At 33.0% G+C, this 18,710-nt stretch overlaps 2 protein-coding genes across 2 annotated transcripts in view; one reads left to right on the top strand and one right to left on the bottom strand.

Moving 5' to 3' along the window:
* LOC137637910 (large ribosomal subunit protein eL22-like) overlaps positions 1–18,710 on the top strand; it is a 257,432-nt gene that overhangs the window by 185,370 nt on the left and 53,352 nt on the right. The window lies entirely within an intron of this gene.
* The window catches only part of LOC137638575 (vesicle-associated membrane protein 2-like), a 69,906-nt gene that overhangs the window by 27,511 nt on the left and 23,685 nt on the right, over positions 1–18,710 (bottom strand). Inside the window, 5 exon segments of the mRNA XM_068370755.1 lie at positions 4,512–4,593; positions 4,595–4,695; positions 9,507–9,558; positions 9,826–9,905; positions 17,164–17,242. Of these exon segments, the coding sequence (XP_068226856.1) occupies positions 4,555–4,593; positions 4,595–4,695; positions 9,507–9,558; positions 9,826–9,905; positions 17,164–17,242 (351 nt within the window). The 3' untranslated portion in view covers positions 4,512–4,554.

Here is an 18,710-nt window from a genome sequence, read left to right as displayed (position 1 = left end):
TATCTACAAATTAATATAATTTTAATTTCTTAGATATGTACTTCATATTAGTATTGTCCGTTGTTTTAGCAAGCATTGTACAAATTAGCCCAGTGGAATTATTTCCATTTGTTGACACTTTACGCAGCATTTGACATGAAAGCACGAACTGTACATTTCCTATTTCCAGCCCCTAAAATACCAAAATCTAGAATTATCCAGTAACTCTGTCTCATATGTTTATAGACTAGGCCATAACAAAAAATGAAACAAGTCCTTAGAAGCATGAGCGTGCGCACGCACACTTACACATGCACACACTATCTCTCTAGATCAGTTTTTGTTCACCGCATGCCTCATACTGTAATTATACATTATAGTAGACTTCTTGTGTCAAGGGAAACTAGCAGATATTTTCTTTACCCTTCTAAATAAGTGCTATTTTTGGTGGACTTATTACGATACTCCCTTCACTCTTAGAGTAAAATAATAAAAAAAAAAATCACAAACAAATCCTATAATTAATTCATGATGGATAGGAAGAATTTTTAAAGGAAAAACTACATGAAAGTGCCATGTTTTCAAGTTTAGTGTAAAATACAATAAAAAAAAAAAATTTGAAAAATTCAATCTGTATTCAGCAGTGAAACAAAAACATTGAAATATATATTATCACAGAATAAGTGTGCATGTACATCCGATGGTGACAAATCTCGTATGCAGCTACAAAGGGAGGATCGAATGCATTGTGTTGAAGGGGTTAATAACCACCATTTAACAAATTTTTTTGTAATTAATGTGAATTAAATCTAGGAGAATCTTCATATCAATACAGTACAGTGTTACTATTATATTATTGAATAATCTCAGACCTTTTAATGGCTTTAAAGTAGGTCAAATATACATACATCAAGCCATAAAAATGTACTGTGTGTGTTAATTCTGATACTGCATAACTACAAGAGCCTAGGATACCAATAAATATGGCCTATTCAAATGTCTTCAAGTTTATTATTTACTTTACTTAGTTAGTTAAATCTAAGAGGACTATACAGTATTCCGGCAAAAGCAGTGATTCAAGCGTAACCTGCCCTGTTTCGGACCCTTAGCTAACTACTCAAGTTTTGCCTAGAGGTTCTCGTACATCACAAAATTCTCAAATACTTAGGCTTGGTAGATTACCATTCAATGATCTTTCTTCTTATATATCAGAATCATGTATTTAAGCCTTTTTGTTTCTGTTATAAGAACTTCCTAGACAAACTGCTTGAGTAAACATGATGCACATAACGTAAACTAGTATACTATACATTAAAGTTCAGCTGTACAACAAATATTTTTCTTGCCTTCTCGAAAAAACATTTTTGCTGGCAACTTTTAAAACTATTCTTCAAGTCGTAATAAAGTTTTTTCCGTCTTAAAAAAAAAGTAACGGTAAATAAGTCTTCATTCAGATATATTTTCTACTTCTGGTCAGTTGAAAAAAAAAAAAAAAAATATTCACATACTGTACGTTTAAGGCATTTAGTGAATAATCCTGGTCTCATCTATCAAGACAACAAATAATTTTGAGGATCATAATTTCATTGATACCCAAAATCCAATAGAACATGCACAATGAAAATGTCCTGAAGTTCCTCACAGGTCCACAATTTGTAAGGATAAATATTTTCAGTCCAAAATCTAAATACTGTACATTCCTATCCAGTCACCAATTCTCAAGAAAAAAAGAATAAAAAATATACACCACAAACACGGAGAAATCAAGTTAGGTATAAGTATGTTCTCCGTTCTATGTATTGAACTATGCAGAGTATCCATGCCTTGGCAAATTGTCTCAAAAACAACCGTATGTCACTCTCAGTTTTTGATCATTGACTGCCAGTATGTTCCTTCATAAACTTAAAATATTGGAATGTATGCAAAATGAAGTGAAGTACTTCAAAACTCAAGACATTCCTTTCTAAACTATACAGTATTAGTTTGATTGAAATGAAAACTTGCAAATTAAATGTTAATCTAAACAAAATTATCATTAGCAAACTATATAATCAAGAATAAGTACTGTTTACCATAATATAAATAGCATATATAAAAAATTATGATCATGACTAGTTAATCTTAGAATGCTACAAAATCTTTGAATAAAATACAGCTAGTTATATTTACAAAAAAAAAAAATAAATAAAATAAAATAAATAAAAATGAAAAAAAAAGAAAAAAAAAGGGATACTTAACCATAGAAAAAAAAAAAAAAAAAAAAAAAACAAGAAACAAAATCTCCCCGGTACAGCAATAACCTTTCCGAATGCAACCACATTGCAATAAAAAAAAATAATAAGGCTACTGATCAATAAGAACTGTTAATTTCTTAGAAAGAAAGTCATACGACTAAAATAACTTTTTTGGCATAATTCCTCCAGGGGAAACAACTATTAACTTTTTCTTCAAGACCCACCAAATTTAGGAAAACTATCCCCAAGAACAAAATATTAAAAAGAAAATAAAAAAGATGAATAATATATAAGGAGCCAGATATATAATGAATAAAATGGGTTATAAAACTTAAGTGAGAAAAATATAGGTTATAAAATTTAAGGTAAAATAATGAACTGAATGAAGGAGTCTATATCTTCTTCAATAAAATCAAGTCAATAACAACTATCCAAATTCATACAAGAAACCCAAGATAGCAAAATTCCATAAAAATTAAAATGCAAGAAACATGGAATTGTTAAGATACATAACATACATATTATAAAAAATAATCATGCAAAATAGGTTAAACAATGTGGAATTAACCATGAGTAACAATGGAAAAAGCTCAAACTTGACATTTTCACAAAAAAGTAACAAAGTTGCATCACCAATACCACTGGAAAGCTATAAAAAGCAGTTTCAAAGAGTCAATGCAACCTTGTTAAAAACAGTGAACAAATCAAAAGGTGGTATACAGAGAAACTTGAAAGACATGCCAATTTTCTGAAAACTATATAAAAAAAATTAATGTACCATTATAAAAGGAAAAATTTCTAGAAAAGTTTTAGCTTACTTCTAACCTAATCTGCAATATAAAATATTACTCTACCTAAAAATTACTGATCATGTGACATATTTACAAAGAAAATCAGGCACCACAACCAAATCTAAGATTTTTTTTCTAAATCATACAAATCTTGTATTGTAAAATATCAAAGCCCTCAGGGAACTCTCACTGCCGCAGCACCTCCATCAATAAAACCTATATATAATCCCTTGCTGGAAATGCAATAGCTTTTCTTTAATCTAATTCAAAAGGCAGTGCCATGCTCTAAACTCGATCACCATCAATTTTTGTATACCACACTGCCTTGACCGCAATTAAAACGTTGAATTTTTACAAAATAAAATATACAATAAAATATTGAAATAATACATCTACAATCAGAAAATCCAACTAAAGTTGTGTTAACTACGACTGTTTTCATATAATCAAAACACACAAAATATCTAAATTCAAATTAATTACAATAATTCTGTTTCAAATTTTCTCCAACTTAGAATACACTACAACTAAACCATAAAAAATAAACCACACCTAAAGAAATGTGGAATAAAAAAAAACAAATTGAATAAAAATAAAATCTATAAACCTTAGTCATAATTTAGCTACTTGCAAGATCATTTGACCAAATAAACTAAAATAAATATATCATAATCAAAAGAAATTCCTTACCTATTGTTAAAAAGATTTTCTGGTAAATTGAAGGTGGTGTGTTTAATGATGGATATTTGGAATGGGAGAAATTTAACTTGCTATTAGTATGAAGACCATCACCATGCAAAGGGTTCAAAAACATAAGCAAAGCTAATAATGTTACCTTATTATCTAAATGGTCAGGCATAAATAACCACCAATATCCACACGTAATCTGCCTTTCTCAAAATAGGAACATTAGTTCTACATGTATTCCAAAATGCTGTAAACAAAGACAGTTGGTGCATATAAGTGGCTAAGTAGGTGCAAGAAATAAAGTCAAAGTGCAAGTAAAATACATAAAATTACTGTCAATAGATAAACCAATCTAGCAAATAGCTATTGCAAGCAGGCACTAATAAACATGCATACTGCATTCAACGAGCTGGCACCAGTGTCTCTTATGTAGGGCCTAGAAGACCTTGTCCTTTCAATGATGCACATTGATTATCCCCTTAAAAATGCAGCAGATATCAAAAATACTTTATAAAATACAGTAAAACCCTTTCTTATTAGCTCACTCAATGCATCATTGAAAGACAAAGACCTAAAAGTTAGAAATGTCATTCCTCAAAAAGTGGAGCTAATCAGGCAACCACGCAACCTCCGCGAAAAATCTAAATGCTGCCCCTAGAGTCATATAATAGTGAGGTCTTTGCATGGTCCTCGACTTTGGCATTCTGTCTCGCTAATGGAGGCATATTTGCATTCTGCCACAATTATAAATTTGTTTACAAAGAGAGAGTGTAAACTGTGTCCCAACGGACCATTCCCGTGAACTTGTAGATCTCGTTACCTCACAGTAGGTGAGAGGAGAGAGGTGACTCACTACACCTCGACTAAGCCCAACTTGACTGCAAAGAGTGAGGGGCGTTATTGGGCGTTATTCATCGTGTTGGAAGTTTGGTTGTTGGGTTGTTGAGCGTTATTGATGGCTACATTGTCCGTCTTGTTATCACTTCCCTTGGGAAGGTAGGGACCTTTTCACCGAAAGAAGGCAGGAAAGGAAAAGTGTGTGAATTTTTATTAGCTCTAAAAGAGAAAAAAACAACCTGGAGAAGGAGACAGGTACATGACGCTCGTTGCTGACAACGTTGCAGAGAAAAACGCCAATCCCCCTGTGCTGCCACAAGACTCCATGCTCAGCATTATAGCTTAAGCTGAGTTTTTTTAAAGCAACAAGATGCATTAGTATGAGTAATTCAAAGCAAAATGTTAAAAATATTGTGGTTCCATTTATTACAAAATCTTTGTACTGCATTGTTAATAAAACCCCATGACTCATACAACTGCAGAACTTTTTTTCAATATGTACAGTATCTCAAAATATATTGGCTCCTATCACTTATCAGAAATATCATGAAGAAAAGCTATATGCCAATACTCAAAACACCTAACAAGCTGTTGATAAAATAAAACATACTGTATTTACAAAATAAAGACTTTACCCAATATGTCCCTAAAATTTTTCAATATATCCCTACTTTAAATCTAGTTACGAGTAATAACCCTGAAATTCTCATCATCAAATGTTAAGCTACTTCTTTTAAGCCTTCTGTAACCATTTTCTCAATGAACTACTTGATTTCATCAAAAAGAATATTTTTAAAAAGTTAAGAACAATAAGAATGATCTGTGGAGTAGATAACTTTTAAAATGAAACACTCACTGAGACCTAAGGAACCTTAAACCCCTTCATTATTAGAATTAAAAAAAATAGGCAGTAAAGCAATTTTTTTCTTGATACATTAAAAATTTTGAACTTCAAGTTAAAACACTGTGATAATACTTCTGATGCCATAAACAGAGGGCAATAAGCAATACTCTATTAAGTTTATAATCAGATAAATTTACAATGATTTTACTACAACCTAACGTTCCCAATTATAAGGTTCCATGATTTTCTTCATATTTATCCCAAGACATATTCCTCTACAAATTTAAATGATGAAATGGTCAAATAACCCATGTTAAATCCAGAAAAACTTGCAAAAGTTATAAAATGAACGGTTAAAGTTGAAGTCATACCCAATTAAATCTTGTAATTTCTGTGAATTTTTCTTATGATAATAGTACTGTACTGCATCATTAATTTATTCGAATTATCAAGAAATTCGGTTCCAAGACTACACTTCATTTGTGTAGGACACTGTATGACGTGCCTTGAGGGACACATTTAGAGGTAGCAGTGATCCATCTCATTTACTTTTAATCGTTTTCTGACATGGATGATTTAATTAAACTAGCAATACTGCACCTGTCTGTCTCTCCTTCAGCTCTCACATGTTATCAATTATAAAACAAGCTTTTCTATTGCACACACTTAACCTTAACTTACACTCATTCTATTTTTTTTTTTTTTTTTTTTTTTTTTATAAAGTCAACCTTTAGTCTTCTCTTACAAAATTTTTTTAAAATGTTTAAAGAAATTTGACAAACACTAACATTGTCAAGGTCATTGTCTTTTTTTAGCATTCAATCATAGATCTAGTTTTTCATCCAGGATACAAAATCATATGATAACTATATCCCCAACCACACATACTGCTCAAAATACATTTTTTAATTCCATTCACTACTACCAAGACAAGATTAATCCTGTTCCACTTCAAGTCATGCATCCAATGGCAACCAACACAATTCCTAAGGCTTCAAAATAATCAATCCTGCAGTAAGGACCTATCTATAACAGCTAATCAGCCTCGAGTTATCACAGTTGCAAAATAAAAAAAATTTACTAGAGTAAAACTTTGACAACTTACCAAAAACTGTAACACATTAAACCAAAATTTACTGTCAAAACAGTTTACTTTGACATTACTTATTCTTTTCAAAACTAACTTGCAAACTCCTTAGTCTTATCTTAAGTAGCACCAAAACAGAAATCAAATTTAAAATTTGGTCATAGGCAATATATTAATTAATTAATTGGAGTGCAAAAATTACGTTATCAGCACAATTGTGACTAGTATACTTGACCATCATATTCCCATCTTTTGAAACCAGAGATACATTAAGTTTTTTTTTTAAATTATACTCGGTATCCCTTTTATATTCTCTTAAAATCTGTTTTCATCACCAACCTCTCATAACATTGTCCTCATTAATATTTCCCTTGGTTTTTGCAAGGATCCTTTTTTAAATTCACTTGTTATATAAATGACAAAACCAACGACTAAAAAAACCACAAAAGATTCCTCATAAAAAAACCTTTAGTATTCTGTGGCTTATTTCTCAACTGCTGAGACGTATGCAACCTGAATAACCAATCAATACCCAAGGTACCGAGTCGTCCTATCAATAACGTCACTTAGCTAACACTGCTTTCCTTACTAAAACAAATGACAAGAAACGGCATCAGCAACATAATCAATCAGTCTACGTCCTTAGCATAGAGGTTTGTGGATAACCATTACATACAACATGCATGTTCACAGACTGAACAACTTCAGTCCATCAATACAGCTTCAGTAAGGTCGGACGTCCCGTGACAGATGAGAGAAGGAAATCATGTTGTGTAGATGCAGAAGTCTTAGAGCTTCCCCAGCACATTTAACAAAGAAATGCCCTACACTAACAGACACCTGGGAAGGAGCCATAGTTCATGGGTGACAAAAAGTTACCACTACACCACATTACCTACAGGGAGCTACTCACTAATACCAATCACCAAATTAAAATTTTAAACAAAGTGCGATTGAAACAATTTGCTTCTATGTGCCAATGTGACTAGAAATAAAATACTTGACAAAATACAAATACAATACGATACGATACGATACTTCTTGCGATTTACTTCCACAAGCCGCAATTCAAGTGCTTTTTTTTTAAGTTTTAATAGATCTTACCAAAGAAACTGATTTATAATCCTCCCGTAAGCAAAAAAAAAGTTGGTTGTTACCCATAAACCGTAGCTATCACAAGTGCTGCTACTGCCAACCAACCACTACATAATCACCACAACAATTCACCAGAGGCACTGTCCCCTCACCTTCATGGAGTGAAATATCCAATTAAATGCCTGCGAGCGAGCAAAATGGGTAAAAAGGGTCAATATCAAATAAGCCACACAATAAAAGCATTATCAGTAAAACACCAAATTATGTTATGGACCACTAGTTAAAACTTACCAGAACAATATTCTAGTGTATCCAAGGTGTAAATGTTGTTTAGAACTATAATAAACATATTCTACGGTACTTTAAAACGATGCAATGGCTTATTTAAGAGAGTTTGCATAACCGTAGGCAATACTCCATGAAGGGAAGTGTGTCTGTGAGCAACGATTACACACATTATTACAAATACACACGTTAATACACACTAAGGCACCGTACATCCAAATAGAGCCTGACCTTGTTATTTGTTAGCGCACAAACAGAAGACATTGATACACGCTGATTTACATGAAGTTAACTATAAGAGAAAAATTTTGTGTTAGACTTCATGTTTTTAACTTAGAATTAGAGAAACTATAAACCCATACAACCAAACATTGTCAAACACCAACACCATAATAAAGCTGAGGCAGAAACCAAACCTTAATCCTATACTTGAGCTTTGCAACAGCCTTTCAGTATCTAGTCATCATGAATCCACAATAATTAGTTATTTACTTTACAGCAAATACATTGCACTGACAGTAGAAAAAATGAACACATGGAAACTGAAAGACTTTACTTGCTGCCAAGTATAGAATAAGTCTGATTTCTCAAAAACACCAAACTTTGTAACAGAACATTGCTCAAGTAAGCGTCAAGTTGCACAAGTTTGGATGGGGGATGAAGGTTATCTGTATATGAGTGTGTCCTAAAAATACATAGTAAGATGGGTTAATTTATGTTTAAGCATATCTTTTCCAACTCAAGTAAACTATGCAGACCAAGGGGCAAATCAAATACCGATACATAAAATTAATTAGTTGTCCAATTCATGTTTGTACTGTACAGTAGTTATAAACGTACCCAATATATTCAAATACACTAATTTATCATGTGATACAGGTTTTAAAATAAATTTTGCAAGTCAGGGGAAATGAAAGTACAGTATAACAAACCTGTAACATAAATTAAAAGTTATATCGGTTCTCAAGTTAGCCCATCTTACTTCGTACCAGACTCACGTGGGTTAGGTAAACTAGAAAAACTTCTTACTGATAAAAAACTGGTTAACTTTTGTTAGTCAATAATATAAATAGGAAAGAAATGGTTCATATTATTTATCAGTGTTAAACTAAATCTAACCTATATACTATATAAACTTTTTAAAAGATCAATGAATATAAAGCAAAGTTATTTCTTTATCTTTTCAAAAATCAACTTTTTTTGATAGACTTTTCCCTAAACTTCTTTATGGAGAAAACACTTATAACATCAATGATTCTTTTGCTTTTTTAAAGAATTCCATCACTGAATCAAATAATAAAGTAATGTATCCATAAAAAAATTTTATTTCACAGACTTATCTATCCCAATAAGCCTACTCCAAACTCTAGTGTCCTTTACACCTTACTAAAAACCTAATAGTTTATCTTTGTTATCACAGTCTTCCTACAGTACCACACCTGCACTGAATACAAGTTCTCAAAAACCTAGTAATAATCTTCTATGACCTAAATAAAATGTATCATCAGACCTAATCTTAAATGAGAAATATGGTACTGGAATGTAAACAAATATATCTAATCTTGCCAAGTATTTTCCCTACCATTCCCAATTACTTGAAACGTTCAAAAGATCTAATCCCTAAGCCTGATAGAAACAAGGAAACAAAAGTAATTAACAGTACTTACCAACAATGATGATGAGGACGATGAGACCGATAACCCCCATAATGATCATCATCTGCCATTAAAAACACATTTGTTAATAAAACTATAAACCATTTAACCTGCTTCCACAGCCAACAAAAGCACCTGGAGTCACCTTAGAAGTTGTTGAAAATCCCTTGACTTTGCTAGTATGAGAAAAAGGCCAAACTTGAGGGCACATTCGTTACAGCAACAAAAAACACTAAGGAATCGGCATCTTCAATTTAAACAATTCTTTAATAGTTTGACTAAAGTACAAGACTAATGTATTCTCATATTACATGAATTTAACAGTCCTCACCTTCAGATTCTTCCACCACATTTTTCTCTTTAGCTTGCCAGCCTGTTGTTCAAACTGTGAGGCTCCCTGTTGAAGGGCATCTGTAATCATGGACATAAATCAATTCCTAAAGACAATGAAAAAATACATAAAATGGCCCCAAAAGACCATCAAAAAATTGACATTGCATTCAAATTAACAGCCGATATTCAAGACAATATGGTGATTAAATATAAGTTGAAAATCACCGATTTTCGTTATTATTAATCATACTGTATATTAACCCTCTGAAGATCCAATACCATAAGTGCTAGATAGAAAATTTATTTAGTTTTCTAATGCAATTTTCAGGTCATCACATGACTTCATTGCTCTCTGGCCAATAGTCATGAGCCTTACAGCAATTACGTCATGACTGGGATCACCAGAGGGTTAAATTAGCTACAAAGTCAATACAGAAGATTAAAATAAGCTTCAAGTACAAATCAAAATTATAAGCTACTGTGCTGCTCTAAAATTTACTGTAAAAATGCTAAAACTTGGCTCTTATTGTACTACGTTTGTCAATTACTTCTATAAGTTAATATTGCTAATATAATAAAATACATAAATGCATCACAGAAAAGTCAAAACTTTTCCAAAATCAAAGCTACTGTACTTACTTGACCTGTGCATTTTCAACATGCAGAAAAAGGAAACTGGACCATGCACAAAAGAGAACCATTAAATATACTGCAGTGATTTCAATCACCGACTGCCCTGCTATTGCATACACCACTGCATTTTGTCCTACTAGTGCTGGTGCTCCGTGGTCCTTTTGCTTTCACCTTCCTACTCTAAGAAAAACTGAGCATCTGTCGACTAGTGTTAAATACTGACATGCACACACTTATGACTCTCTCTGATTCTAAGTGGACTAAAATATTACCCATTTGACACCAATGACACTTGGAAAATATTGGCCTTGGGAATGATTTTTTAACAATTTTCAGTTTTCTAAAATATATAATGAATAATGTACAGCTTAAATACTTTCATTGAAAATGTATCCCGATTTTGTCAGAGCTCACTACTGTATTTTCATAGCTTCTGACTCCTTGTTTTGTCAATGTATTATAAAGAAAATATTGTATGCAATATCCAAGCAAGAGCATAATGCCACCTAACATCAGTTAATCTAAACTATGATAATCCAGGAGACCTGAGCTTCCTTTCCATATAGGATTACTACCATCAAGAAAAGCCTGTCCTAAAATAAAACAAAGTAGGGCATTGAATTATTTGGTATAGAACTGTACATATTTCACTGAATTTAACAGATTAAATGAAAATTGCACCCCAGAGAAAAGGAAAGAATGCAGACAAAGAAGAGTAGGAAAAAATGTGTATATGTATGTATACACAACTTCATCAATAACCAATTACCAATAATTCCAAGTTCGTTACTAATCAACACCATTTAGCCATGCTGTACGGGGAAGTGTATACTATTCAGAACTGCTACTTCTGCAGAGATCTTAGGAGGAAATGAGGAATACATGTAAGTAATGTAATATTGCAGAGCCTTAAGTATAACAACCCCTAACTATGATTCTACAGAATTTAGGATAAATGCTTTCAAATTTCAAATGTTATATATTGTCTTAAACCTACAATTTCAATTATGCTATGCTATATGAGGAAATATCCCTGTTGTGGGAGGTTCTCTAGGGCAGCCAAAATATAATCAAATATAAAAAGGAGTAAACTGTAAATAAGTCCAAGTACAAAAGCATTAAGCCTCTCTCACACTAACTAGTATATTGTTTACTGTATCCAATACAGTATAAGTGTATTGCTAACTAAAAATTCATTTTTTTAAAACAACTTTTTCAAGTGACATACTATCTACTGTAGTTCCCCATTTGTTTCATGAATTTTCATGACTAAAATTCTTCAAAGGCAGAGGAACAGCGGCAGTACTTGCATATATGACTCATGCTCATGAATAAGATCCACTGGGTCTCAGTGTGTTAAGTCTTTATTTGATTTAAGTTTAAGATATTCAATATAAGTTTGAATCGATAAAACTTAGGCTAAACCGCTAGTAGCCAGTGTCTCAAAACACTAGTCCTGAAGCAGCTTGGATCCTCATTAAACCCAATCTAGGTGATGGAGTTCATCAGTTCTTCTATGCTGAGTGGTTACAAATTATCATCAATATCACCTGTTAAGCCACAACCCTAGCTGGAAAAAGCAGGAAGCTACAAGCCCAGGGACTCCAAAAGGGAAAATAGCCCAGTGAGGAAAGGAAACAAGGAAAATAAAATATTTTAAGAACAGCAACAACACCAAAATAAATATCTCCTCTATATAAACTTTAACAAAAGAGAGGAAGAGAAAAAAGACAGAATAGTGTACCCAAGTGTATCCTTAAGCAAAAGAACTCTAACCAAGACAGTGGAAGACCATGGTAGAGAGGCTATGTCACTACCCAAGACTAGAGAGCAATGGTTTGATTTTGGATTTTCGTCATCCTAGAAGAATGGCTAGGAACCTTGGAGACAGAGGGGCTCAGAAGATATAAGTGGCATTGAGCCTAGTTCTGGAGTGGCCCAGAAAGTAAAAGTGCCTTCGTTTCTTAAACAGCTCAAATCATCAGCATTGGATTGGATCGCCAGGTGTTACAAACAAATTTCATGCTTGGCACTGTAGTACCTCACATCTATGGTATTAATGGTGTGGGCCCTAGGTACTTAACCAGCCAGGGTTACTAGTATTGTAGTAACTCAGAAAAATCACCATTTAGTGTCTAAATATCAGTAATACTGGAATGAATCAGATTAGAGCTTTATCATTTGGGGTCCACCATGCCCCATCCAGAAAATTGGTTCCCTCTCATGACTTAGGTTGTACCCTTGCTTGTTGAGGCCTATAGGTACCATCTCTGCCTAGTGATTGCCAGACTCGGGTTCAAGTCCTGCTCAAACTTGTTAGTTTCCTTAGTGTCTGCAGCCTCCTCATCCTTGTCAGCTAAGGATGGGGGGTTTTGGGGGAGCCTATAGGTCTACCTGCTGAGTCATCAACAGCCATTGCCTGGCCCTCCCTGATCCTAGCTTGGGTGGAGAGGGCATGGGCAGTGATCATATGTATAGATGGTCAGTCTCTAGGGCATTTTCCTACTTGTTAGGACAATGTCAGTCCCTTAACCTTTGCCATTCATGAGTGGCCCTTAAAACCTTTAAAGGAATTTGAGTGGGGACCATGTCTTGTTACTAACAGCAACAAAGCAGCTTTGGGGAGCAAAAAATTAACCCACGCATTTCCAGAAACTAGTCTAGACACTTGGATTATGCAAGGCTGCAGACCGAAATGGAAAACTTTTTGTAACTCTCAAGGACTTGGTGAATAAATTTCAAGAAACTAATGGTACATTTACAGAAGAGCTATACTCCTTAAGGTAGCAATAAAGAACAGCTTTATAGTAATACAAAAATAATTCATTCAACATCAACAGATGACAGTGGCCAATAGAAAAGCAAATCAAGCTCATCTCCTCCATTAAACAAAATACAAAAATTAATCACTATCAGTAAACAGGTTAACTAGACTGAATAGTCATCTTTTACAAGATACGCAAGTGTTTGTTATAGCTACACGTATTTCTAATAGCCCCAAAACCATCGTCTCCTTAAAATTCACACTTCTTGTTACACTTGTTACTGCAAAGCCTAGATCCAAATGATAATATAAAAAAGAATGTTCAAGTTCCATGATAAAATTTGAACTTATATAGGACATGTTGAGTTACTCCTACATTCAAATGCATACATTCAAATCTCATCAAAGGAATTGGAATTTTATATTTGGCTCCAACATTTTAGTAACAAGCATATCCAACCTGAGAGGAGCTTAAAAAGTTAGGAGGGGATTGTGGACATTTAAAATACATGTAGATAGATGTAGTCAACTAAAAGTATGAAGGGGCCAAGAACACATTTACTCTACCTTACATCTTACTTGCAAAAAATAAATTTTATATATAAATTTCAATTAATATCAGAACCTTCATAACACTTAGTAAAACTATATTACTAAGCAGTCATTGAAACAACAGGGTGCATAAAAACCTGATATATCCATTACCTAGAATAATTTGCAAGTCTGGGGATCATAAGCAACCCACAACACACAGAACCTGAATTCAAAGACTCACTGAAGCCTTAAAACGTAATTTCCTAGCATTTGCATGACAGCAGATTGATCCTTGCTTGGGACCGTGAATTTAAGATGTTTACTGGGGATGCCAATGCTGTGGTTGGTCACCACAGTAGGGGTTGGCTTGCCCAGCTGACGATCTGGTGAACCTCTATTCTGATGAAACTGGAATTGAAACCAGACACCTTTAACCTGACCTTACTCTTCCTAAAGCAAGGGATAGTGGTTTGAGAGGCCTATAGTTCTATCTGATGAGTTCAGCAGGCAATGCCTGGTTCCCCATAGTTATAGTGAAGAGCAATACAGTACTGTAATAAAAGCATACTGGTTTTGGCATATGTGAAAGGAAAGAGATGGTAAAATAACCAAGTTTCTTCCTATGAAAGAAAAAGAACTGGTCCTTAACGGTACATTCTTCAAACGACCGCCAGATGGAACTAATGTAAGAGCACATGAACGGCTTAGTAAAGAAACAGAATACCATAAAGCTAAAAAATTACCATGGTGGAAAAAAGGAAAAAAAAATATTAAAGAAAATAAAACGACTAGCACTACCACAAGAAGAGTCTAGTAATGAAGTGTTAACAGAACAGAACAGTTAAAAGAATTAACAACCTTGTGCCGAGACTCGATGGATTCTACTGAACATGTGTACACACATACTGTACATAGCCCTGCCACTCCCCTTCCTTCACACCTTTTAATATACATAGTACTGCTACCCCTCCTCCTTTAATTTCAAAAAATGTCTAATTATTTTTTGTGATCAACACAATGGATATAAGTACATTAATAGGTTTCTTATGAAAAATATACATTCTCCAGAAATTAGTATGAACAATATTTTAGGTTGGTTATATTTACTGGTATAAATCCCTCGGCTTCCTTTAGTTAAAATTAATTTACTACTCTTCTATTCTTTGCCATATAGTAAAGGGTTCAGATGTGCTGTGAGAGCATAAATTTAAACTATTGTGAATTTCTCCTAATAAAAATTTCAAATGGTGTAAAAAGAAAAAAAAAATCCATTCTCAGATATATTTATAAACTTTACTGCGCCTATTGCATTTTTATGTTTGCTGTCTCAATGTTTTATTGTCAAAATAATTATCTTATATGTCAGTGCAAGTTATTTTTAAGACAAACACTTTATTACTGTATAAACTAATTAAAATAATGGAATATTTCTGAAAAAAAAGTTCCTAGTTTCCTGCCACTGCATAAAATGTTATACTTAAAGCTCTGGATATTCATATTCAAACTGAGTAAATTGCTGAAAACATAAATGAAATGACCAGCATTTCCATCTAATGTTGTATTTTTTTAATTGGATTAGTGATAAAAACACTTAAAAATTTTAAATCAGTTGTTGTCCCACTCTGATTCAAATGGTATACATGTACTCATAAAAAAAATAAAACACAGCAAAAAGCTAAAACAACACTGCAGGGGATTCTCTAAATGGCACTCAAGGTAACTCATAATCACATAGTAATTGGATCTTCTGAAATTGGCACAGCTAGCCTGTCTGATTATTGACCTATCACATAAAACATCAGTTGACCTTTCAGATAAAACAATGGTTGAACATAACTTTCCAATTAATGACCCTTTGAACATATATATTATAGTGAAATAATCAGTTCAAGAGTTCATAGTAATATCACAAATTATTTCCAATTCTTTCAAACACTAGGCACTAACTGATAACAATAAAATTCCAAAATTCTCATACCTTAACAATTCTTGAAGAGTTAAAGGGTACTTTAATAAAACTATGTAGTCCTTCTTTAAAAGGTATGAGAGAGAGACTATAAAAGGAAACTTCTAGCATACTGACCATAGTAAAGTTTAAATGAAAAGTTTCAAATCTTGAGGACACATTCCTTAATAGTGTACTTCAAGTTAGACATATGTATCTCTTGTGGTGTATATATAAAAAATATTTCAAAAACACTTCTTAACCCCATTTGACTGCACATGTTAAAGAATTAAATCATATTCCAATATTTAGTAACCAAATCAATCTACAGTACTGTATAGCACAAATCTCTAAATGTAAAATGAGGGGTGATACTGTAAAAATATTGTCAAAGTGCTAATTTCATATTCTCAAAATTAAAATTGCATATATGCAAATGAGGATGTGTCTTCTATTACCACGGAAAAACTTTTTCAACTTCTTCAAAACTTCTTCAAATTGATATATTAAATGCTTGTAACAAATACTTATGTGATTATGAACTACCCAAAATTGTGTGTGTGTTTGTGTATGGGGAAATGTGTGTTCTTCAGCATATGAAGGCTATTCAACTAGTGTCATATTCATAGAGAATCTCCTAGAATCTAAATCTCAAAAAGTGACACAGGGGGCCCGAAAATTCTATACCTGCACGATCATCAAGCTCTGAGAGTTTCTGATCTCTCTCGAGCACCTTCTCCACGTTCTCTCTCATCAAGCCCACCACCTAAACTTGACAAGACAATATGAATGCTCAGGAGGATAATAAGGTAGAAATACATAAAATATAATTCTGGCTTTTCTTTTCCTTGGGAAGGGGTAATGTCAAAATGAAATGATAAGTACATCTGTTAGGACAGTAGTACATCACACTTACATATGAGTCATATGTACGTAGACAATGCTCTTATTACTGACAGGTTAATACGGAAGCACCTGACAATAACAACTGAAAACATCTAAAAAGAGAAAAGTGAGGTCTGAAATTTTCACAGAAATACATAAAATAGACTAACTTTTTAGCTACTACAACACAATAAGGTTATTAGAGTAATTTTAGATTAATTTGATCATTCACCTGTACAATTTGTAGTATATAATTTTGTTCAATAAAATTGACAATTATAAGCTAAAATTACCCATATAACCAAGAGGAAAAGCTACGAAAGGCATTACTCACTTACCAGTATCATTTTCACTAGTCATATTAGATAAAAAAAAGCTCAACTACCAAAAAATGCTGATAAAACCACAAAAGCTATACAAATATTTCTGAATCGTTTGAATGCTTGCATGAAAATATGTGAACAAATTGTATGGTTGAATAATGCCTTTCAACATTCAATGATAAAATAAGAATCAAATTTAGCCAAAATTAGATTGTATTATGTCTAAAGAGAAGAGCAACCAACTCCTGGTACCTGCTCGGTCATCCAGTTCAGATAGTTTCTGATCCCTTTCCAGGACTTTTTCCACGTTAGTCCGCATGATGTCGACAACCTAGAAGCCATGAGAGAAATCCACAACACACAATAACAAATCAATAGAACATAAGATAAAAGCCACCACAAGATTTTAAATATTATCCGTAAACCAAAAATAATCCAATTACTACAAACACATTCTCTTGCAAATATTTATGTTTTACATCCAATACTTGATCTAAAAGAAAAAGAAATAAAAAAAAAAAAAAAAAAAAAGGAAGTAGGAGGTGCCATTTCATTCACTATTATTTTAGCCCTGCAAAGTAAGTCAACATCATTATTCCAAATCTCGCAGATTTCTCATCTTACATGCTTTATCACTACCCCTCCCCCCCACCCCAGATGATAAAATCAGTGACCTTTGTTGCTCTAAAGTTGCCATGCCATAAGTAATCGCGTAATTTCACATCTAATAACGAAATGAATATTCTATAATCCTTCACATCCTACTAACCCTTCATATTGACAATACAAGAGAAGAAATAAATAATACTATTTTTTTCGTACATATTCTATCATATTTGGAAAATAAATTGAAAAAAAGATTCCTTTTATAGTAGTACAGTAGTTTGCAAATTTTGCATATTGCTATTAATCATCACCTCCAAATTCATCCCACAACTAGTTTTATAAGGACAAATACTTGTATCAGGGATACTATCTATATTCAGATGTAATACCTACTAATGCAATTCATTTTTATTTAATTTTTAATTCAGATTCTCAACCACTGCTATTCCAATAACAAATCAAACATTTCCAGCTAACCTTTAAACTGGTCATTTCAAATACAGCAATCAATACACAAATGCAAATTAAAAATCAATATTCAGTTGCCAATGACACCATAACCAAAATTATGGCATTAAAAATAAATTGAAAGTAAGTAATAAGACATGTTGCTAAGGCCGTACCTATTGTCTTTCATCACCGACAGGATTTTGGAGCCATTAAAGCCTCAAAGGGATAGCTTAATGTAACCTCCTGGTAGGGTACTTCAATTTGATAGGGACCTTTTTCCTGATCTTTAATGGTTCTTCACCAACAATATCAACCAACTGTAACTTATTACAATACTGCTTAATAGACCTGACTTTTAGGGTGCTCATCATCCTGACTACTGTATATGCACAACTTGACCACACATTAACTACTATGCTTTCCTTGTTCTTCACACCTATTTGATACTCCTTTAAATCAAGAAAAACAAAAACTATCTCAAATCCAGAATGTGAACAGATTCAAAATGTCTTCTACTTTTTATATCAAGTACTCAATAATTTTTCTCACAATATACACCTTGCTGATTCCTCAGATTGGATTGAATTGGAACAAAATCTAGACTTAAGACCAAGCAATGGGACCATTGCAGTCAGTCAGCACCATAGTAATGTATGATGTGAATGAAAAACATTTCACTCTATCTGCGAGTCAGGACAAAAGATCAACAAGTCAGACAGCCATATTTCTGTTAAACAAACTGT

Source organism: Palaemon carinicauda, chromosome 3 (genome assembly GCF_036898095.1).
Source record: "Palaemon carinicauda isolate YSFRI2023 chromosome 3, ASM3689809v2, whole genome shotgun sequence".
NCBI lineage: Eukaryota > Metazoa > Arthropoda > Malacostraca > Decapoda > Palaemonidae > Palaemon > Palaemon carinicauda.
The sequence above is the reverse complement of the archived record's forward strand: the minus strand, read 5'-3'. Positions and strand labels throughout refer to the sequence as shown.